The following is a 23639-nucleotide window of genomic DNA, read 5'->3' as shown; positions in this document are numbered from 1 at the left end:
CTAATGACTCAGGAGGCTGAGACCTGAAGGTCATGGCTCAAAGCCTGCCTGGGCAGTCAAGTCCTTTTTAAGACTCTTATTAGCTTCAATGAACTACCCAAGAAAGCCAGAAATGGAGCTGTGGCTCAAGTGGTAGAGTGCCAGCCTTGGAAGGGGAAAAAACAAAAAACAAAACTCAGAGTGCCCAAGCCAAGTTCAAGCTCCAGCACTAGGAAAAAAAAAAAAAATAAGGACGAGGCCGGGAGTTTGGCCTAGTGGTTAAAGTGCTTGCCTAGCATGCACGAAGACCCGGGTTCGACTCCTTGGTACCACATACATACAAAAAACCGGAAGTGGTGCTGAGGCTCAAGTGGTAGAGCTCTCGCCTTGAGAAAGTCCAAGGACAGTGCTCAGGCCCTGAGCTCAAGCCCAGGACTGGCAAAATAATAATAATAATAATAATGATGAGTGGGGGGGAGGGAAAGTGAGAGAAAAACATGGGAAGGGGTAACAATGTTCAAGAAGTAATATACCCACTACCTGATGAATGTAACTGTAACCCCTCTCTCGGTACATCACCCCCACAATAAAATTGTTTAAGAAGTTAAATAAATAGGTAAATATGGCCAGGCATTACAGGCTCACACCTGTAATCCTAGCTCCTCAGGAGGCTGACAGCTGAGGATCATGGTTTGAAGTCAGCCTGGGCAGGAAAGTCAGTGAGATTGTTTCTTTGGTCAGCTGTGGGGCGTGTACTCAGGGCCTGGGCTCTGTCCCTGAGCTCTTTTGCTCAAGACTAGCACCCTACCACTTTGAGCCCCATCTCCACTTCTGGCTTTCCAGTGGTTAATTGGAGATAAGAATCTCAGGGATTTTTCTGCCGGGGTGGCTTCAAACCCTGATCGTCACATCTCAGTCTCCTGCGTGGCTAGGACGACAGGGTTGAGCTCCTCAGACTCTTATCTCCAAGTATCTACCAGGAAACGCGATGTGGAGCTGTGGCTCACGTGGTAGAGCGCGGGGACAGCCCCCAGGCACTGAGTTCAAGCCTCACAACCAACAAAACAGAAAAAGAAAAATGTGGCTCCAAAGGAAATACCCTGACCACCAGTGTGATCCCGACTGCTTCAGGACTGGCCCACCCAGTCCTTCTTGCTGCTCATTGGTCAAGTCCAGGTCCCTGTGAGAACAACTCTGAATGGCCATTGGTGAGTTTGCGGTCCCCTTGTGTCTGGAGACCTCCTCAGTTTCTGCTGTGGTTCAGGAAACAGGTAGACCCCACAAGCATGAATGGAGAGTCAGTTTTTACAAGCATGGGCAGGGGTCGGGCACACTGAGGCACCCACTAGGGATCCAGCCACAATGAAGACCAAACATCAACACCCAGAAAGGAGGAGGCTTTCTCCAAATGTTAGGGGCAGCTAGAGTTAGGGAGTCAGGGGTCATGGGGCACTGAGAGGGCTGCAGGGTGTGCTATGTGTGTGCAGGAAATTGATTCCCCGCCCCCCCTTCATCCATCCTGGAGTTTCCTGGCATGCCTCAGATCCTCAGAACCCAGCAGAAGTGGAGGACAGGGACTCTCACAAATGGGGCCTTGGGGGATACCAGAGACTCCCCAGTACTGCACCCCCACCCCACTTCCCCTAGTCTAATTTTTCATGCAGGACTGATTTTGGTTCTGGCCACCAGGGGGAGATAGAGACAGAGCCCCAACGCCAAGTCAATCAGAGTGGATGAAGCGGTTTGGGGACAGATGAAAGAAAGGCTTTGATCCAAGAGCGACCGGAGATTGGCTTCTGAAGCCTGGGGAGGGGTGGGTGGAAATGGTGTGGGTGGGAGGTGTTGAGCAGTTTGAACCTCAGCCTCTTTTGCGTACTCTAATATTCACTCAACAAACACTCTCTGAGCTTTGATTCTGTATCTGGACGTGTACTAAGCCATGATCAGTTCACAGTGGCCCCAGCAATCCTGGCCCTTCCCAACTCAGAGTCACTGACAGGGAGAACCCTGAGTGGTCAAGCCCCGGTTAAGGCCCCAAGGTGGCTCGCTGACATTTATTGGGAAAATAAAGGGAAAAGAGCAGCAGACAGTGAGAGTCCAGTCTCTGCGTTTTTTGTTTTTTTTTTTTTAAACCTGATTAATTCCTGACCCTTTACTGTTGAGTTATGTGTGTTGTCCTCTCTACCAAACCTTCCTCCATGCCTGCTTCATCTCCATCTGCCCAACCAAGGTTACTGGAAACCGAAGACATGTTAAATTTAGAGTCCTGAGTGTCCCTTTTATTATTTTCTTTTTTTTTTTTGTCAACCTTAGGGGTAAACTCAGGGCCTAGGCACTGTCCTTGAGCTTTCTCAAGGCTAGCGCTCTACCACTTGAGCCACAGTTCCACTCCCGGCCTTTTCTGTGTGTATGTGATACTAAAGAATCAAACCCAGGACTTCGTGCATGCTAGGCAAGTACTCTACCACTAGGCCAAATTCCTGGCCCAAATCTCTGGATTTGTTTTAAATCAGTAGATAGTGGGGGTATCTTTTCTTTTCTTTTTTTTGGTATGGGTATGTACCAGTACTGGGGCCTGAACTCAGGGCCTGGGTTGCTGTACCTTAGCTTTTTGCTCAAGGCTAGTGTTAGGTCCACCTGGGTGACTTCTTCCCTTGGCTCTCTCCCCCTGCACCCTGGAAATCCCTGCCCAGCACCCATAACTCTGGCAACTGGCCTGCTTGGGCCAGACTGGGAGGTCCCCCAGTCTGAGGTATTTCCCCCATTCTCTGAAATCACATCCACGTCTGCTATGGTCACACCCTCCCTCCCGTATAATCTCACTTTCCACCGTACGTTCTCTTGCTCCACCTGACTCCATCTTGTGCTCCTCAAGGTCTGCTCTTTCCCTCACCCAATAAGCTCTCTCCTGAACTGCGTGGAGTATCCTTTCGGTAGACCTGAAGCTAATACTCTACCACTTGAGCCATGACTCTATTTCTGGAAATAAGAGTCTCTCAGGGGGCTGGGAGCATAGCCTAATGGTAGAGTGGTCACCTAGCATGCACAAAGCCCTGAGCACTGTCCTTGGGCTTTCTTGAGGCTAGTGCTCTATCACTTGAGCCACAGCACCACTTCTGGCTTTTTCTAGGTAGGTGGTACTTTGACTCGAACCTGGGTCTTTGTGCATGCTAGGCAAGCACTCTACCACTAGGCCAAACTCCCGACCCCCCTGGTCACACATTTTTTTCTACCTTTATTCCTCTGCCCACCCTCAGGTGCCTCCTCTATCTGTCCCAGCAATATTGTACTAATCCCACTGAATAAAAAGATGGACACATGACTCAAATAGCCAATCAGAAGAACGCATTAGCTGGGCCAACAGTGATTGGTTCAAGGGTAGCCTCAGGACTAGAGCTGAGCCAATCAGATTCCTTCTGGAGATGCTTGTGTTACAGACTTCCTCCCTCTGGTTTTGAACTCAGCAGGAGGCCTGCTGGAATGTGTGATTATGATGTAATTTAATCATCCCTAACATTTTTAGATTTAGCAGTGCCAGGCACTGTCCGAAATGCACCCAACTTAAGACATCTGATCCATAGGGCAGAGAGCTTTGAAAAATTGCTCAAGGTAAGAAGACAGAACCCAAGGAGTTCTTACTGTGTGCACCCATCTATTTAAAGCAACACGCTGGGAAGCTACCGTTGCAGGTGAGGTGCGTGCCTGGTATAGCTGAGAATAGATGTTATTATCTTAAATGGTTCCAAAAAGTTGGCCAAGTTCTGATTTCAAATACAAAAACAGCCAGGGAAAATGGTTCATGCCTGTAATTCCAACTACAGGTGTGGGGGGGGGGGAGAGGGGGGAGAGGCAGCAGGGACCAAGAAAGGGCAGAGATTGGGAGAAGTGAGTTTCAAGGCCAGCGGGAAGTGGGCTCGAGTTAGAGCCAGTTGATTTCTGTTGCAGGCATCAAGTCAGTAATGAGTTCTTGATCACACAATCCCTACGTTCTCTGCACGCAGCCAATACAGAAAACCTGGCTCCTCAATTCAGTGCACATATCTTTATTTTTGGATGATCTCTCTCTATATGTATATATGTATATTTATATATATAAAAGAATAAACTTAAAAAAAATACCACAAACCAAAACTCAATGGTTCCCCCAAACCATAGTAAGCCCTCTTCCCACCCTGATAAATAGACTTTAGTTACTTTTACCCTTGCCCCCCTGTAGGCCCTTTGGCTATAGACATACTCTGGATATATATTACTCTAGGTAGCAATAGATATCTCCTGAAAATAGAATTCCTCCCCGCCACTTGACTTCCACGCAACCGCGTCAGGCCACCCTCCACTGCAGCACACTCGTGTCCTCGCCCCCCGTGGTCAGGGCCATGCTGTCGTCCCACAGGAAGGCCACATTGGTCACGTGGCTGCTGTGCCCAGCGTATTTGTGGCTGAGGGCCTGTGGGGGGAGGGGGAGACATGAGAAAATGGCCAGAGGTCAACAAGGCACCCCACATCTTCTCTGTAATGCTTTCAAGAAGTGGTGTGAAGGGGAGTTTAGCCCATGGTAGAGGGCCTACCTAGCATGCATGAAGACCTGGGTTCAATTTCTTGGTACCACATGCATAGAAAAAAACCAGAAGTGGTGCTGTGGCTCATGTGGTAGAGCTCTAGCTTTGCCAGAACCCAAGGACAGTGCTCAGGCCCTGAGTTCAAGCCAGGGACTGGCAAAAGAAATAATAATGAAAAAGTGGTGTGAGCCCTGCCACCCTGTTTTGTTTTTTTTTTTTGCCAGTCCTGGGGCTTGAACTCAGGACCTGAGCACTGTCCTTGGGCTTTCTCAAGGCTAGCGCTCTACCACATGAGCCATAGCACCACTTCTGATTTTTTCTATGTATGTGGTACCGAGGAATCGAACGCAGGTCTTCATGCAGGCTAGGTGAGCACTCTAGCACTCTACCATTAGGTCACTCTCCTGGTCCTTGCTCTTGTTTTTTTTTAGTTGCCTTAAGGAAAATGTTTTGCCTGGAATGGTAGTACAAGCCTGTAAGCCCAGCTACAGTGGAGGCATTGATAAGAATATCTTGATACAGTCCAGCCACAGGCAAAATAAAAAAAATAAAACATAAAACAGAGCTGAACTGATAGATTGCCTGCCTACCAAGTGCCAGGATCTGAGTTCAAACCTCGACTACTTAGGCCCAGATGGTTCACGCCTGTAAACCTACCAACTCAAGAGACTGAGATCTGAGGGTCATGGTTCAAAGCCAGGCCAGGCAGGAAAGTCTGTAAGAATCTTATTCCAATGAACTATCAGAAAACTGGAAGTGGCACCATGGCTCAAATGGCAAAAGTGCTAGCCTTGAGTAAAAAAGCTCAGGGACAGTGCCCAGGCCATGAGTTCAAGCCCCCCAACCGAAGGGCGGGGGGAAGTAGCAGTTTTTCATTGATCTTTAAGTGAAGAAAAGTCTTTAGGATCAAATCTAGTGTTCTCATTGGATAAGTAGGTAAACTGAGGCCCAGAAAGGCCTGAGGCTGAACCAAAGGTGCTTTTATCTTTTTTTTTTGCCAGTCCTGGGCTTGAGCTCAGGGCCTGAGCACTGTCCTTGGACTTTCTCAAGGCTAGAGCCCTACCACTTGAGCCTCAGCACCACTTCCTGCTTTTTTCTATGTAGGTGGTACCAAGGAATCGAGCCAGGGTCTTCCGGCATGCAAGGCAAGCACTCTACCTCTAGGCCAAACTCCCTGCACCAGATGCTTCAATCTTGCTCCTAACCCCTCCCTCCTAGGAGAGCCTCCCCCCCCCCCCCCCCCCCCCCCCCCCGGAAGACACATCAGGCCCTCCAAAAAGACTCACTCGAGGCTGACAGCAGGGGTAGCTAAATAAGTTGACTTTGCCAAAGTCATCCGCAGAAACCAGCAGCTTCTCGTTGTGGGAACGGGCAACAGCATTTATGTCTGTACCATCTGCTCCCTCAGGCCACACCCCTGTGAATGAATTGGGGAGATCAGATTCAGACAAGGCCCCCAGGAAAAGCAGGCCCTAGCCTATGGCTTCTCAAGGAAGCAACTAAACTCTCTGTACCACTCAGAACTGCTTCATTCTCCTCTCCACTTCATCCATATGTCTCTTCCTCTGGGAAGCCTTCCTGACTCCCTCCTAGACCAGGGTACATGTCCTCCCTGTTCATTTTCCCTGACTCAGAACTTCCCACCCTGGGTCATCACTGTCTAGGAAAGCATGGTCATGGTCACTGCAGTGTCCCAGGATCGCCCCGCTGAGGGTCAGCACCGAGGTACTATAGTCATATGGGGTAACTATGGGCTAGGATCAACTCCCCAGCCATAGGGTCTCACTTCCTTACAAACAGAAGGGTTCTCTGCCCTTTCCTCTAACACAGCTGCTGTCTCCACACAATGAAAGGAGTAAGATCCCCACTCTGAGAGGTAACGAAGAAGAGACAGTGAAGCTGGGTGAGGTGGCTCACACCTGTAATCCTAGCTACTCAGGGGGCTGAGATCTGAGGATGGGGGTTCAAAGCCAGCCTGGGCAGGAAACTTACCAAACACCCCAAACCCCAGGACACAAGTGGCGGTGGCCCACTCAATGTTTCTCACTGCATCTGCGTTGGTGATCTGCTTGCAGGTGGACGGGTCCCCTGGAGCAGAAAATCAGGGAGGTGTAAAGGGCTTTCAAAGCTCTGTCTGAACCCAAACATATCCCACATAACCGACAACTGAGGTCTTAAGAGAAAGAAAGAAGATTCCAGAGATCTTTCCATGTCTCAGAGGATTTTCTTTTTTTTTTTTTTGGTCAAGTTCTGGGCTTGAGCTCAAGGCCTGAGCACTGTCCTTGGATTTTCTCAAGGCTAGAGCTCTACCACTTGAGCCTCAGCACCACTTCTGGCTTTTTTTCTATGTATGTGGTACCGAGGAATCGAACCTGGATTTTCCTGCGTGCTAGGCAAGCACTCTACCACCAGGCCAAACTCCTGGTGGTCTTTCCATGTCTCTAAAAGAAAGCTAGATTCTGACACCAGACACCCCCAAACCTACACCTCATGCAGCCAGAAAAGGGAAGTTGGCTCTAAGCTGGGCACTTCAGGATGGAAATCAGAACAGCAGCCCTTGAGTTCCAAGCAAGGACAGAACCAGGAGCTCAGCCAGGAGACACAAAGCTCAGGAAGACCGTATGCAAATCACATGCAAATGAGACAAAGAAGGAACTGGCTTTGAGTCTCAGTGCACTCACAGTACAGAATCTCATAGTCCCCGGAGTTGGTGACAAAGCAGCTGCTGTCCTGGGCCCAGTCCAGGTGGGTGATGAAGCTGGAATGGCCCTGAGGACGGGCACAAGGGGCTGAGTTAGAGCCAGAGGACAGAACCAAGGAAAGGGGGCAGGATTAGATCAGAAAGGGTGTAGGGGTGAGAACACGGTCGAGGGTGGGGAAGGCAAGTGGAGGCGCACACAGGCCTTGAGGGTGGAGGAAAGCTAGACTACCGTGGGCGGGGCCAGTCTTGATGGGCAGGCTGACATGAAAGTACTGAGAACTGGGTAGCAATTTGGAACAAGTGGACCAGGCTACACAGGGGTCAGGCTTCGGACACGTGGGGCGGGGCTACACCAAGGGGCAGGACTAGGGTGTAAAGGGCGGGGTTACAAGAGGGGACGAACCTATAACAAGAGGGGCCACAGGAAGGAGGCAGGCTTGTGGTGTGAGGGGCGGGGCCACACAGAGGGCGGAGCCACGGGAAGGGGCGTGGCCTGTCGGGTGCCAGGCGGTGCCACACAGAAGGGGCAGTGAGGGGAGGGCCACACGAAGGGGCGAGGGGCGGGCTTGCGGTGTGAGGGGCGGGGCCACACGAAGGGGCGGGCTCAGAACACAGGAAGGGATGAGTGGCAGGCTCAGAGGCCTGGATGCAGTCAGGCCAGGTTCAGGTTGGAGTGCGGAAGTCGTGTTTCCCTTGAGGTAGAAAATCGGTTAATTGTGCACCCTCTGGGCGGGGTGTCGGCGCGGGCTGGGGGCCACGGCCCACTCACCGAGCACTTGCCCAGGCGGCTGACCTTGCGGCCGCCCTGGTCCACCGTGTACAGGTACACCAAGTTGTCGTGGGAGCCCACGGCCAGGTACGCCCCGTCTGGGGGAGGGGAGGGGCTATGAGGAGGAACCCAGACTCCGCCCCCTTCTCTCCCAGACTCCACCCCTCCGTCACCCAGGCCCCACCCCTACGACTCCCTGCCCTCCCCCGGCCTTCCTGTCCATGGCTCTGAGCCTTCCCCCGCCCCTGGGGGGGGGTCCCAGGCCTGCACCCACCTGGGGAGAAGCTGACCACGGAGATCTGCTCGTTGCCATCGGTGTGGATAGCCACCAGGTCATGGGTCTCCGTGTCCAGCAGCAGCCATCTGTAAGGAGAAGGGTGGTGGGGAAAGAAGTTAGCTGAGCAGGCTGGGAGAGGCAGGAACCTAGGGGGATCCCAAGGAAGAGGGCAAGAATGTGGAGAGGGCGGGCCTGGGAAACAGTAGGTGACTAATGGATGGGTCTGGTGAGAGTAGGGAAGCCCTCCCCAAATGCCAAGTTAGCTCTACCTGCCAGTCACCGTGCCCACGGCAAGCACAGAGCCACTGGGGTGGAAGCCTGCAGAGCGGGCAGGGTCCTGGGAAGGCAACCAAGAAGCAGGGCTGAGGCCCTGGGATGTCTGGCCATTTCCCTGTCCCTTCCCTGACCCACAGCCTTCCAGAGGGTCTCTCTTCACCTGGCTACTATCCAGGAACCTACCCCTGCAAAGCGTTCCCCATTCCTGGAGCATGTCGTCCTGAACAGAAAACATCCCTCTGGTCTCTGGGGCTCTAGTGCCTTCCCCTCCCTCCCTCTCTCCTTCCCTGCTTTCCTATCCTGGGGTTTGAACTCAGGGACTGCGCACCATCCCTGACCATTTTCACTCAAGACTAGCACTCTATCACTTGAGCCACAGCTTCACTTCAGCTTTCTGATGAGTCATTGGAAATAAGTATCTCAAGACTTTCCTGCCTAGGCTGGCTTTGAACTGGCATCCTCAAATATCAGCCTCCTAAGGAGGTAGAATTACAGATGTGAGCCACCAGTGCTCAGCTCTGTGTGTGTGTGTGTGTGTTGTCAGTCATGGAGCTTGAACTCAGGGCCTGCGCCCTGTCCCTGAGCTCTTTCTCTCAAGGCTAGCATTCTACTACTCTGAGCCACAGCACCATTTACAGTTTCTTAGTGGTTAAGAGATACAAAGTTTCACAGGAATTTTTCAGCTCAGGTTGGCTTCAAACAGTGATCCTCAGATCTCAGCCTCCTGAGTAGCTAGGATTACAGGCACGAGCCACCAGCATCTGGCTACACACACACACACACACACACACACACACACACACACACGTATATGTATATATAAATTTATTTATTTTTAAGACTTTTGATACCTAATACCCAAGGAACATGTAGGAACTGGGGCCATGGCTCCAGTGGGCAGGGCTCCACTTATCCAGTTCATGCTTAGCAAATCCAAAGGCCCTTAAACCCCAATGGTCTCAAAATCAAAGGAAAAAAGGTAAGGCATAGGCCGGGCGTGTGGCTCAGTGGTAGAGCAGGGCCCGTCCACCTCCCTGTATTGCACTCTTCTGCCTAAAAGACCTTGTGTGGTTCCTACCTGATACTTCACTGAGCACGGAGTTCTGGTGTGGAAAGGGGTGTCTGCTCCCCCACGCCCCATACCTCAATGGTTCTGCTCCACAGCGGCTGATGGGACTCTGAACTCCACAGATGCACCTGCTTATCCTGCCCGCACGTCACAAACTGTGCCCGGCTTGGGTGTGTGGCTAGACCCCACAGCTCTTCCACATGCCCCTGGTGAGAATGGAAAACAGCAGAATGGAGCCTGTAATATGGGCTTTCCCCAGCTACCTCGGATATCAGAGACACGTTCTGCTTTAGTCTCAGCAGCCCACCCGACCTGGGGGGACCCAGGCCAGACCTGTCCCCAGCGGGATCCCTTCCACGAGAGGCTGCCTCTTGCTCCTGTGTATGGTTCAATGCAAACCCCCTCTTTCTCTCCACCCTGCTTTCCCCTTCGCACAGTGAAAGGCAAAGGGCGAGATGGGGGCAGAGTGACCCTGACCAGGGCGGGATTCTGAGGTGAGAGCTGGTGAAGGGAAGTGGAATTTGTTAACTTAAAGGAGGAGTGAGGGGCTGGGAGTGTAGCCTAGTGGTAAGAGTGCTCGGCTTCCATATACAAAGTCCTGGGTTCACATCCACAGTACCACATACTAAGAAAAAGCCAGAAGTGGTGATGTGGCTCAAGTGGCAGAGCATTAGCCTTGAACTAAAAGTGTCCAAACACAATGCCCAGGCCCTGAGTTCAAGCCCCAGGACTGGCATGAGGTGGGAGACCGCAGAGGGGTGGTGGGGATGGTGATGCATGTATCTCCAGTACTCAGAAGGCAAGGGCAAGAGGTTCTCAAGTTCAAGGCCAGCCTGGGCAAAGCTAGCAAGATCTATCTGTAAAACAATGTAAAGTTAGATGCCGCTGGCTCACACCTGTAATGCTAGCTACTCGGGAGGCAGAGATCTGAGGACCGTGGTTTGAAGTAGCTCAGGCAGCAGTGTCTTATGAAACTCTAATCTCCAATTAACCACCAAAATGCCATACGTGGAGTTGTGGTTCAAGTGGTGGAGTGCCAGCGCTGAACATAGAAGTTAAAGGACATTGTCCAGGCGCTGAGTTCAAGCCCTAGTACTGACACAGAAAAACAAAGGGGAGGGAAGGAGGATGGGAGAACAACTCACCTGCACGAGCAGCGAGAAGCCAGTGTGCACTGAGCCTTGCAGGATGGAATTCCGTGTGGTTCCTACATACAGCATGTCCCCACGGCCCTCGGCCACCGTCCGCACCGGGCCAAAGTCCTCAGGGACCTAGGGGCTCATAGGGTGGGGAGGGTGCAGAGTGCAGAGTGAGCCCTGGTGGGGAGGGGGCCGCCCCCCACCTCCTCTTCCCCCCCTCACAGAGGTCCAACCCCTCCTCACCTCCACCTCTTGCAGCTTGCTGTAGTCAGAGCCCCACAGGACCACCCGGCGGTCCCGGCCGCCTCCGGACACCAGTGTGCCACCTCGCAGGGCACAGAGCCCGAACACGCCACCCTCGTGGGCTCCCAGTACGGCCTGCGTGATGCGGTTTCCACCTGGGGATGCAGGGGGCGGAGGGCAGCGTGGGGACTGAGCCCCGGACAGCCCTCCTCCCGGGGTCCACTCACTGGGCATTTTCATTTGTTTATTTTTGGTGCCTGTCCTGGGGCTGGAACTCAGGGCCTGGGCACTGTCCCTGAGCTTTTTTTTTTTTTTTTGCCAGTCCTGGGCTTGAGCTCAGGGCCTGAGCACTGTCCTTGGACTTTCTCAAGGTTAGAGCTCTACCACTTGAGCCTCAGCACCACTTCTGGCTTTTTTTTCTATGTATGTGGTACGGAGGAATCGAACCCGGGTCTTCATGCATGCTAGGCAAGCACTTTAACCACTAGGCCAAACTCCCAGCCTGTCCCTGAGCTTTTGTGCTCAAGGCTGGCACTTTACAACTTGAACAACAGCTCCATGTTAGGCTTGCAGGTTCATTAGCGATACGTCTAATGAACTTTGCTGCCCAGGCGGGGTTTGAATAAGACCCTCACATCTCAGCTTCCTGAGTAATGGGGATTACAGGTGTGAGGCACTGATGCCCTCACATCCAGTGACCTTTCTATCTGCCACCTGCCCTGTCTCCACTTCCCACCCACCCACCACTGTGGACCCAACACCTTACCATCCACCCACTAAATCAACCCTCCTGATGTCTGCACGCCTACCCTTTGACTCATCCACTGGTCTATTCACCTATCCATCTACCTGTTCATTCACCCATCAACTCACCTCCCGTCCATTCATCCACACATCTACCTCCTGATCTAGCCATCAGTCCATCAAGCCACCCTTCCCACCAGCTGCCAGCCTCTCATATACCCACAATGCCCCCATCCGCTCATCCATCCATCCACCATCCATTCACTCACCACTCCATCCATCCCACTCATCTATCACTTACTGATCCAGCCATCATCCATTCATTCATCATTTATCCATCCAACGATCCATCCATCCATCATCTACTCATCCATCTATCATTCATTCATCCATCTTATCTACCCACCCATCAATCTGTCCATCTACTCACCCATCCATCTACTTTATCCATCCATCCAGCCCACCTATCAATCTACCTATCTATCCCTCCATTGGTCTACTCTTTCCATACATCTACCCATCTGTCTATCCATCCATCCACCCATCCATCTACTTATCCATCCATCCTTCACTCATCCATCCATGTGCTCATTGGTCTTCTACCACCTACACATCCACTCATCCATCCATCCATCCCCCCATCCCAGCCATCCATTCATCCTCTATCTGTCCAGCAACCATCCATCCATCTACTCCTCTGTCTCCTCATCCACCTACCTACCCTTCTTCTCATCAACATCCATCTACCGCTGACTCATCCATCCATTCACACGTCAGACTCCATCACTAATTTGATCTGCAGAGGAAAAGCCTGGGAACCAACAAACATTAATGAGGCAGACTCAGGGTACCGAGTTGAGCCTCCATGGAGGAACTGGAGCGGGGGGGGGGGGGGGGCGGGCATGATTCTCTGACCACCACCCACGGCAGGGTAAAAGAAAGAGTCTGGGAGATGGCGCTGGGGATAAGCAAGCGAGTGACACTGACCTTTGCCCCAGACGTAGAGGTTTCCTCCGGAGTCTCCAGTGACTACGTCACCATCCTCCAGAAAGGTCACACACAGCACATATTTTGGTTTCTCATGTTTCTAAGGTAGAAAGAGAGGGGAAGGGGCCAGCATGTCACTGAGGCAGGACCATGATGCTTTTGGCAGGAGGGTCTCCCCACCGCCTGCCTCCCACTGGAGGTTCTGACCCTCCTGGGGCCTGCTTCTGCACCTCCCCACCTCTCCCTCTTGCTTCTTGCGCCTCTTCACCCCCCCTCCCTCCCTGCTGGGTCCTTTTTCCCACTGAGTCCTCACGCTGGAGTGGTCAGGGGAAATCTCCCCACTGTGTGGATAGCAAAGCTGAGTTCTGGGGACATCTGTGACCAGGGCTGGCCTTATGGGCCATCAGGGCTGTCTCTCCATGTCAGCTTAGTGTCCCCTGTTGGCCTTTCTCAGGACCAGACATCCCTGCCCCCAGCCAGCACTCACCTCGAAGAGGCCCTGCCGCTTGCTCAGGCTGCCCCCATCCAGGCTCCAGAAGTAGACGTGGGATTTCCCACAGGTGATGAGCAATGTGGGGTCAGTGGGGTGGAAGGAGGCCACCAGCACGGCTTCTGTGGAGCTCTGAGCAGGGGAGGGGACACTGGCCTCAGGACATAAGGGTCACCAGCATCCCCACACAGCATGCCCTGACAGCTGGGGGGGTGGGGGCACTGTACGACTTATCTGCCTATACCTTTCCTGTGTAGGGAAACTGAGGCAGGAGTGAGAAGGAGATGATCTCTGTGACCTCTGGCAGCTGGGACTCTGAGAAGCCTTCCCCTGAGCTATGTCCCTTGTGAGCACTGTACACGCATTGTTAGTTAACATGAGCACCCCAGGCTCGTCGCACAGGAAGTGGGGCTCAGAGAGGGTGAGATACTGACCTACGGCCACACAGCTCACCTAGGGCTAACTGCAGAGCGCCGGCTCTCCATCACTCTTCCTCCTTTCCTAACCAGGAGGCACTGACTTAGAACCTTCCAGGCTTCATTGATAAAGGCAATAGTCCTCATTTTGCAGATGCAGCCCAGGAGGCACAGAGAAGGTAAGTCATTTCTCCCAAGTCGCACAGCAGCCAATGGCCAAGGCAGGACACAAAGTCTACCTGGTGTCAGAATGCCCATGCATGGAGGCCAGGAGTTTAGCCTAGTGGTAGAGTGCTCGCCTAGCATACACAAAGACTCGGGTTTGATTCCTTGGTACCACATACATAGAAAAAAGCCGGAAGTGGTGGTGCTGTGGCTCAAGTGGCTCTAGCTTTGAGAGAGTCTAAGGACGGTGCTCAGGCCCCGAGTTCAAGCCCCGGGATTGGAAAAAAAAAATAAAAAGAAAGAAGAAAGAAAATGCCTGTGCATGGCTGGGGGGGGGGGAGGAGGGCAGCCACCCCACCTTGCCATCCACAATCTTGGCCTCCTTAGCCCAGTCCCACACAGACAACACGTGATCGTTGGACTCGTCCACTGCACACAGCAGGTTGCCTCCATTCTAAACAGGAGGAGAGAGAGAGAGAAAGGAGGGAGGAGGAGGGAGTCAGGGTCCCCCGTTCCCCACACCCTGTGCTTGCAGCCTGGCCTCTGTTGGCCACTGACCCTTTGCAAGATGCAGTTCAGTGAGATGGGGTTGTGGCAAAGACTTACCGATTTGGAGAAACCCACACAGCACACGGCACGGTCAAACACTCCCAGGCCCAGCACGTGTAAGGTGGAGAGGGAAACTGAGTCCCAGATGCGCACATGGGGTGGCAGCGGCTGCAGGAAAGAGAGGCCTGTCACCCGGGCCTGCTCGGCCTCCCCGTGTCCACGCTCTCTTCTGCCAGGCCTCGTGCTGCCCTTACCTTCCCTTCCTTTGTGGTGCCTGCCACCTGGCCGGTCGCGATGGTGACCATATCTGGGTGGACCGCCAGGCTGAGGAGAGAGGGGACAGATGGACACCGTTCGCGAGAAGGGTTCACAGGGACCCCCTTTTGCAGCAGGCTGGCGACTCAGGCCACAAACTGGTCCACGGAGACATTTAGTCACGAGACATTGTCTGCATGCTCAGAACACAGTAGGGGAGGCTCAGGCCTGAGTCCCCAACACAAAGGCCTGCAGATTTCAAGGGGTCCAGTCCACAATGTGGCTGGCATGTCCTCTCAGATTTATTTTATCTTGTTGCCAGTCCTGAGGCTTGAACTCAGGGCCTAGGCACTGTCCTTGAGCTTTCTGAAGGCTAGTGCTTCTACCACTTGAGCCACAGCACCACTTAGGGCTTTTTCTGTGTATGTGGTACCAAGGAATCGAACCCAGGGCTTTGTGCATGCTAAGCAAGCACTCTACCACTAAGCCAAATGCCCAGCCCTCAAGGTGACTTTTAACTGCAGTCCTCAGATCTCAGCCCTGTTAGTAGCTAGAATTACAGGTATAGGTTGCAGCGTTGGTTTTTCGTTGTGGATGTTTTGTTTTTCCAATGGTTTGTTTGTTAGTTTGTTGTTTCACAGGGGCTTACTAAGTAACCCACTACCCTATAAGTCTATATAAATTCTGATTTTCCTACCTCCAACTTCCAAACTCTAGGATTCTAGGCTGGTTGCCAGTGGCTCCTAACTGTAATTCTAGCGACTCAGGAGGCTGAGATCCGAAGATCACATTTCAGAATGATTGTGGAAAGAAAAGTTTATGAGACTTTTATCTCCAGTGAAAACCACCCAGAAGCCAGAAGGGGCTCAAGTGGTACAGCCCTAACCTTGAGTGAAAAAGCTAAGCGAGAACGAGAGGCTCTGCAGTTCAAGCCTCAGTACTGGCTCAAAACTAAACAAAAAGAAAAAAAAAATGCTGGGATTCCAGCAAGCACTTCCATGCCTGGCTTTGAGGAAGAAACTCCACGCATGCAGTCATCAGCATCTGGAATAGTGATATGAACCCACATTTTTCTAGTACATTCTGCAGGGGGCGGCTGGCTGGCTTTGCCCACAGCCTGGACTGGTCCTGCCCTCACTCACCATTTGATGTCATCGTTGTGTCCCAAGTAGTGGCGCTGCCTCTGCTCCTCTACACTGTATAGCACGGCCACGGAGGCCACGAAGTATAGCACTTCCCCCGTGGGCAACAGGTAGAGGTTGGCCCGACAGTCACGGCCTCGGTAGCCATAACTGGAGACGCCCGGGGTGGGTTAAGGAGCCTGTATTTCACCGTGGCTGACACCATTAGCTATCAGCCATTGGCCTCCTCTGCCTGTTTGACCCCACAAGGAGCAAACCAACATCTCCCAACAAAGCAAATCCATGTCATTTTGGGGGTTCTTTTGGTCCTGGGGTTTGAATTCAGAGCCTGTGTGCTGTCCCTTTTGCTCAAAGATGGTGTTCTGTCACTTTGAGCCACAGTACTACTTCCATTTTTCTGGTCCTTCATCAGAGAAAAGAGCCTCACAGACTTCCCTGCCTGGGCTGGCTTTGAACTGTGATCCTCAGATCTCAGCCTGAGTAACAGAGGACTGCAGGTGTGAGTCACCAGTGGGGTGTGTGTTTGTGTGTGTGTGTGTCTGTGTGTGTCTTGGAGTTTGATTTCAGGGCCTGGGCACTGTTCTTCAGCTTTCTGGTTTAAGGCTAGTTGCCCAACCACTTGAGTTATGCTTCCACTTCCAGCTCTCTGCTGGTTAACTGGAGATTAGAACCCCACACACTTTCCTGTCCAAGCTGGCTTTAAACCATGATTCTCAGATCTCAGCCTACTAAGTAGCTGGGATGGCAGAAGTAAGACACTCCCTGTTCTCACCCCAGGGCCTTTGTACTTGCTATCTCTGCTGCCTACATTTCTCCACCTGTGTCAGGTCTCTGTCCATTCTACTCAAAACCACTGCATCCCACCCCATGGTGGCTGTAGAGAAGGCGAGCTGAAGTTTGGACCGGCTTTCTGTAGTATCAAGCCAACTCTCTCAGCTGCTGAGCCACCCATGCCAGACAATCCAGCCTGATTCCCATGGATGTTTCCAGCCCTCTGCAGAAAGCTCTTGGCTCCCACAATGCCAAGGCATGTTGCCAACCTTCCCGACTTGGGCAAGGAAGAAACCAAGGCCAGAGGGAGGAGGAAAACCTCTGCTGGTCTTTTTTAGAGCTTAGAACACACCACAAGCCCTGGCCATAGAACCCTTGCACCTGCTGCACCCTTGGTCTGAAATCCCCTCCCCCCTTCTGCACTGGGGACTCAACGGGTTCAGCCCCAGCTCTGCCACTTAAGCCACACCCTCTCCATGTTTCACTTTGTAAACTTTTTTCAATTGTGCATATACATTCATCAGAATAACCCTCTCTGTTGCTTGCTCCTCTTACCACTTTTCGTTTGTTTCTGTTACCTTCCAAGGAGCAGGGATTATAGGCATGCCAGTTCCAATGTTCTCCTTTCAGTTCTTTCTAGTTCTGTTCTTAGCTAACTCATTCCTTTTTTTTTTTTTTTTGCCAGTCCTGGGCCTTGAGCTTCCTCAAGGCTAGAACTCTTAGCACTTGAGCCACAGCACCACTTCTGGCTTTTTTCTATGTATGTGATACCGAGGAATCGAACCCTGGTCTTCGTGCATGCTAGGCAAGCACTCTACCACTAGGCCAAACTCCCGCTCCCCACTCATTCCTTCTTGAATGACGACAACAACAACAAAATCCCATTTCTTCCCCTAATCACCCCAGGTGATGGTGTTCCATTAATCTGTGCTTTCTGGAGTCTCAGCTGCCTCCCCGCTAGTTTGAAGTTCAGCTCTGTGAACTCTGACCACATCAAGAAAAACAACCACAAACATTCTTGGCACTCATAAATCCTAAAAGGTCATCTCAACGCCCATGCTTTCCTCCGCTCTCCCGAGCCAGTCTTCCTCACTGAGGCCCTGGAAGCCCCAGGTTGGATTCCAAGTCTCTTCCTCCTGCTGTGGGGGGGACAGAATACCCAGTCTGGGATAGAAGCAAAGGATACACCCAGTCCAGCTTGAGGCGGCAGGGAGGCAGCTCTGAGCGAGTGTCCAGGCTGTAGGTGGGCGCCAGTTTCTCAGGAATCAGCATAGGCACAGGGCGGCCCCTTAGAAACATTTTCACCGACCCATCCTCTGCCAAGACACCCCTATAGGTCAGGGCCAGGCCAGCACCCAGCCCTGATCCTATTGAACACAGGCCTTGCCATACACCCCAGTTTTTTGTGGGTTTTTTTTTGCCTAGTTTGGCCTGGACTGCAATCCTCCTATTAACCCTGCCCACATAGCTAGGATGACATGCCTGTCCAACTTTTATTCATTTATTATTTATTTTGTGGGCTATGGGGCTTAAACTCAGGGCATTGGTATCGTCCTTGAGCTTATGGTTAATGCACTATCACTTCAAGCTACACGTCCACTTCCAGTTTTCTGGTGGTTCATTGGAGTCTCACAGACTTCCTAGCCCAGGCTGGCTTTGAACCGTGGTCCTCAGATCTCAGCCTCCTGAGTAGCTAGGATTACAGGCCTGAGCCACCAGCACTGGGCTCAGATTCACTGTTTTAAAAACAGGTGGAGAGGGACTGGGAGTTTGGCCTAGTGGTAGAGTGCTTGCCTAGCATGCACGAAGACCCAGGTTTGATTCCTTGGTACCACATACTTAGAAAAAGCCGGAAGTGGTGCTGAGGCTCAAGTGGTAGAGCTCTAGCCTTGCTAAAAATCCAAGGACAGTGCTCAAGCCCTGAGCTTAAGCCCAGGACTGGCAAAAAAATTATAAATAAATAAATACAAACAGGTGGAGAGGGGCTGGGAGTTTGGCCTAGTGGTAGAGTGCTTGCCTAGCATGCACAGAAGACCTGGGTTCGATTCCTCGGTAAAAAAGCCGGAAGTGGTATTGTGGCTCAAGTGGTAGAGCTCCAGCCTTGAGAAAGTCCAAGGACAGTGCTCAGGCCCTGAGCTCAAGCCCATGACTGGCAATAAATAAATAAATAAAAATTTAAAAAAACAAAAACAAAAACAGGTGAAGAAATTCAGGCCAGCAAGGCAAAAAGCCAGGTCACTCTGGCAGGTCACTGACTGACTCCCCCCTTCAATCTAGGCCCCTTCCAACCTCCTCACTCACCCATGCTGAAGGTAACTTCTTTGGTTTTACTGGCAGGAAATAATGCATAAATGAAAAAAAAAAAGGAGAAGCTTTAGCAGGCAGGTCAGAAAGGGGACGGAAGCACCCGTCCACCCAGGGCCCTTGGAGGTCTGTCGAAGGACGAGGCCGGTAAGGAGCAGAGCGCTGCCTCTCTGCAGGCCGTGTGCTTTGCTCGGTTGATCTTGCAGAGCCTAAGACACAGGCCCAGAGAGGCAGCGATCGCCAGAGATCACTCAGCACGAAGTGGCCGGAGGAGGGAGATCCTGGAAGAGGGGAGACCCCCGCCTCCCTAAACTGCACGGTGCACCCCCCCAGCTCGCCCGCGCCCCTACACTTCCCAAGTTTGGAGGGCGGAGGGGCGTGTCCCTATGAGTTCTCGCAGGGGCCGGGGGCAAAGCGGTGAGGCTCTCGGGCCTGGGTCCCCCCAGGGACCGAGGGGGGCTGGGATCCAGGTCCCAGGGCAGCGGGGAGCAGGGGGCTCTGCCGGAGGGTCTCACCTAGCTCCAAAGCTACTCATGGCGGCGGCCGGCGGAGTTTCGGGACCGGGGGTGGAGCCGGAGACCGGGCTCCGCCGCTTCCGGCCCTGAGAGGCGCCCGCGCTGCCGCCGCGCCCTGCCCCGCCCTCCGCGCTGACCCCCTGGGGGACACCCGGGCCCCAAGGCCCGGCCGTCGCTGCAGCCCCGACGCTCCCCGCGACCCGGGCCGGCGGCGCAGCCCCGCCTCCCCGCCCCGTCGAGCCTGACACGCGAGGCTCTGGTTTTTATCAGGGCACAGGACTGATTTCCACCCAGTGGTGCCTTAGCCACGCCCCAAGGCGAGACCACGCCCACCAACAACGTGGCCCCGCCCACCACCAGACTCCGCCCCTTATAATATCCCGCCTAACGCTCTGCCACGCCCATCGTTCTTGACCACACCCACCCTCTCCTAGCCCTGCCCTGGGTTGTCGCCTCTATTGCTCCCCCATTGCTCTGGTCGCCTCTGTCCTGCGGGCCCCGCTGACCACTTTCCCCTGGTCCAGTCCCTGTGCTGAGTTCTCCTTCCCCAGACACCACATGGGCCCCGCCTCTGAGGGCGCGGGCCACGCCCACGGATGCCCACGCCCATTTCTCAAAACACCATCCTGCGGGGGATTCCGCTAGCTCGGTGCAGACCCATTTGGTCTTAGGATCTTTGGCTGCACCCCTAAGGTGTGATTTCGGCCTAGGACACACCCTCCAAATTGCAAACACACCCTGTCATTTATTCTTCCATTCTCAACCGAAACTCTTGAGGCTCTGGACCCTGACTCCACCCAGACGCCAACTGTGGCCTCTCTTTTACCTTAATAGTCCAGCCCCAGAGCAGGCCCCACTTCCCTGGCTCCCTGGGCAGGCCGGGACCCTAGATCCGCCTTCCGGGGTCCCCGGCCCGCTGGACGGGGCCCCGCCCCCGATGCTGGCCCCGCCCCGGGCCGCGCATCTTTCTGCGCTGGCGTTCTGAACGAGCACACCCGGCTGCAGGTTCTGCCCTGGTGCCTGGGGTCCGGATCCTACACCCCCGGCCCCGCCTCCCAGGACCCCATCCTTACACCTACCCTTCCTTTTTGGCGCTACAATTGCTGCTGGAGGAGGTGGTGCGGCTGCGGGGGTCCTCGCGACGCACCGAGGCCAGGCGCTCTGGGGACAAGTAGCGACGGCCACTGCGGGGGGGGGGGGGTGGAGGGCGGGATGTCGCACGGTGCTGGGCGCGCACCCTGCCGGGTCCCTCCCACCCCAGCCCAGGAGGAATCGGAGACACCGAGGAGGAAGATTCCCCCCCCCCAGCACCTCACCTGCGCCCTGAGGTCGCCTCCTTCTTGGGGGAAGATGGAGAGGTGGCATAGCCACCCATGCGCCGTGGGGGTCCCGAGCCATTGAGGGGCGTCCTGGTGGGCAGGCCTTTCAAGAGCTGGCAGACTTAAGAGAGATGGGGACCAAAGATGGTGAGTTCCAGGGCCCCGCCCCTCCCACCTCCCTCCCGTGGCAAGCCTCATCGATGTACCCGAGGCGGTGGTGCCTAGACGCGGGGGTGCTCGGCCTTTCGGGGTGCCCCTGGCTCGCAGCGCCGCCCCCTGCTCCTCGCACGCCCGCAGGCGACGCAGCGCGTCCGCCAGCGCCGCCTTCAGGACGGCCAGCTCGTCTTCCTGCAGCTGCAGCCGCTGCTCCAGCGCCGACACGCGGTCGTCCACCTCCATGCCGCTGGTGCCCGACAAATTGTCATCTGGAAGGGGTGCGCGGGGGGGGGGGAGGCAGGTCGAGGACGGGGCCCTCGCCGGGCTCCCGCGGGTCTGGGATGCTCCAGAGCTGGTCAATTAAGAGGCGCGGGGGGGGGGGGGGCGCCCCTGGAGCCGGCCGCAGGGGCGGAGCTCTGGCGACCCCTGGCGGCGGACCGGGGGAGGTGCGGGCCGCGCAGAGACCCAGGAGGCCCACGCAAGGGAGAAGCAAGCCTCTCCTTCTCCTACCTCGCCGCTGTCCCTCTTCATTCCCCACCCCCTGCACACCAGATTTGGCTCTTCCCCTCTTGTTTAACCCGGGGTACTTCCCGTTCCCCCCTTTACCCCACCCAAAGTGAGAGAGGCCAGAGCACGCATACCCAGACTCATTGCTTGCCACAGCCCAGGAGGCCCTGGCTTGAGGCCTGGTGCAGGTCAAGATGGTAGCTTAGACAGGGACGGGCCGTAGAGGTCGCACCTGCTATCCCTCGTCCCTAGTCCGCCCTGCCTGCCTGCGGGGCTCTGCAGTGCAGCCTCCTGTCCCTCCCCTCCGTCCCTCCCTTCCACCAAAGCCCAATCGCCTGCCAAGGCTCACCACCCTGCCCCCACCCCGGACTTCGCAGGTCCGGCCGGGATCTGCAGAGAAGGGTGGGGGCCTCCCCCAGGTAAGGGGGAGAGCACTGACCGGACTTGAAACCCACCACAGAAGGGACTCTCCCAGTTTATGTGTTTTGATAAGGAGAGAGGTTGAAATGCGTAGGCAGAAATACCCCAGATGTCATTCAAACACAGCTTGGCGGTGAGGTGGGGGGACAAGGGGACTTCATTAGTGCTATATCGCTTTCCTACCTACCAATAATAGTACTATATATATATATTTTTAAGTACCTGTTATTTGCAAGCTGAAGTGTGCCCATGCAAAACACCTAGCAATTTCCCCAGCTTATGGTAGTTGCTCAATAAATCTAGAAGGTAACTGACTGTTATTTTATACTTTATTCTCCCCCAAATTCTAGTGCTTGTAGTAGTCTACTCATTTTAGAGGAAAAGGAAGGGGAGGAAGAAGGAACAGGAGGAGTCTCTTGTGCTCAGACACATAGCCTTTCTCTGGCTAAGTCCTTTCCTGGCCCAAGCTCAGGGACTATGTCATCCTGTCTTGTAGAGGGACAGAGGAGGACAAAATGGTCATTATGGGCCCTCTGCCAGCTCCAGAGGGCTCTGGGTGAAGGGCCCACAGGAGAGACCTCCAAACTGGAAGATGGTGCCCCTCTCAGGACCTCTGAGTGAAATGGAAGTTAATTTCACCTTGGTACTTCACCCCTGCGCTGAGAAGCCAGCTTCATTTTGGGGAGGCTCTGGCCTGCTCATTTCACCCCCATGGTTGAAGTCTCCTACTGACCATGCTCCTTGGCCCCAGCTCTTTTGCCCAGAGACCAGACATACTACACCCCTCTTTCTCCTCTCCCCTCCTCTGCCCTGTCCCCTTCATCCAGACCTGACACCCACAGTGACCTTTCTGATAATACTCAGATGCCTAGAGAGAAAGGAGGGGGTTAATGGGTGAAGAAGCAGAGCTGAGGATTTTGGGGGTACAGTGGAGAAAGAGTGCTGTGGCACCCTACCCATCCCACATCCTATCCTCAGCTCAACACCAAATCTCACCCTGCTCCCCCCTCTAATTTTTCCCGCTGCTAAGGAGAAAAGCGAAGGGTTCCAGAGGCTTGAGGGAGGAAGGAGAGGGTAGACTTCCAGGCTCAGTGGACCCCAAGGCTTTCCCTCTCCCCAACCATAGGCTCTTAGGTTCCTGCCCCCTTCTCTCTGTTTTGCTCCCTTGGAAGCAGAAGACCTGAGTTGGGGGAGGGGAGCATGATTTTGGTTTTAGGGAATCAGGGAAGCTTGCCCTGAGATCAGGACACTCTCAACCAGGAAAAGAGGAGAGTTACAGTAAGAGAGGGGAGCAGGGACTTGGGAAAAGGAGGTTAGGGCTGGAGGAGATGGGTCCAAGCCTGGGCAGGATCAAAGGTGGGAACTGAGAGGGTATTGCGGGGGTGGGGGGGGTCTCACCATTGCAGTATTGAAGCAGCGAGGATGTGTCATAGAGGCCGCAGAAGGCTGGACCGCGCTCCGCCATCGCCCCACCACAGCCACCACCGGCCCCTCCAGCTCCAGCCCGGGCCTGGTCCCCCCCCCAGGCCCTGCCTCCCGTTGCCATAGCAACGTCCTTCGTACCAGCATCCCCAGCTCGGCCCACCCAGCATCAGGCGGCAGGCGCCGAGCCTGGCACCGGGGTCATCTCTTCCCCCCCCACTCCAGAATGCCCCGGAGAGAAAAAGAGGAGGGGGACACCCTCGTCCCCCCTCCACAATCTTCAGACCAAGGATTGGCTGGGCCCGGGTCCCCCTAGGTAGTGTCTGGTCCCGCCCATAAACTACTGTATTCTCTCTAGCTGCGCCCCGCCCTCGCCCGTGCGGAGCCAATGAGAGCCTGTCGCTCAGGAGCGTCCACCAATAGGAGCGCAGGCAGGTTGGAAGGGGCGGGGCCTCCTTGGCTTTT

The 23639-nt window shown here is 54.2% G+C and overlaps 1 protein-coding gene across 3 annotated transcripts; it reads right to left on the bottom strand.

The window, feature by feature from the left end:
- Positions 1 to 4026: 4026 nt before the first annotated feature.
- Positions 4027 to 23629, bottom strand: Eml2 (EMAP like 2). 3 transcript variants are annotated; one of them, XM_090322186.1, is made up of 22 exons: positions 23151 to 23608; positions 20876 to 21094; positions 20667 to 20790; positions 20430 to 20534; positions 18833 to 18861; positions 17718 to 17847; positions 15761 to 15910; positions 14618 to 14687; positions 14421 to 14531; positions 14173 to 14268; positions 13231 to 13365; positions 12744 to 12843; positions 11013 to 11167; positions 10776 to 10901; positions 9705 to 9836; positions 8555 to 8622; positions 8283 to 8371; positions 8009 to 8106; positions 7220 to 7307; positions 6531 to 6626; positions 5825 to 5955; positions 4027 to 4426 (listed from the first exon to the last, which is right to left on the bottom strand). In XM_090322186.1, the coding sequence occupies exons 1-22, from the start codon at positions 23296 to 23298 to the stop codon at positions 4301 to 4303; spliced, it is 2526 nt and encodes an 841-aa protein (XP_090178312.1). In that variant the 5' UTR covers positions 23299 to 23608; the 3' UTR covers positions 4027 to 4300. The 3 variants fall into 3 exon arrangements, with proteins under 3 accessions (XP_090178312.1, XP_090178315.1, XP_090178314.1); XM_090322189.1 differs by lacking the exons at positions 20430 to 20534; positions 20667 to 20790; positions 20876 to 21094; positions 23151 to 23608 and adding an exon at positions 19351 to 19397; XM_090322188.1 differs by lacking the exons at positions 4027 to 4426; positions 5825 to 5955; positions 8009 to 8106 and having other exon boundaries at positions 6537 to 6626; positions 23151 to 23629.
- Positions 23630 to 23639: the final 10 nt, after the last annotated feature.

This window comes from Megascapheus bottae, chromosome 31, assembly GCF_031878675.1.
Source record: "Megascapheus bottae isolate mThoBot1 chromosome 31, mThoBot2.hap1, whole genome shotgun sequence".
NCBI lineage: Eukaryota > Metazoa > Chordata > Mammalia > Rodentia > Geomyidae > Megascapheus > Megascapheus bottae.
Note: the sequence above shows the minus strand (reverse complement) of the source record. Positions and strands in the feature narration are given on the sequence as shown.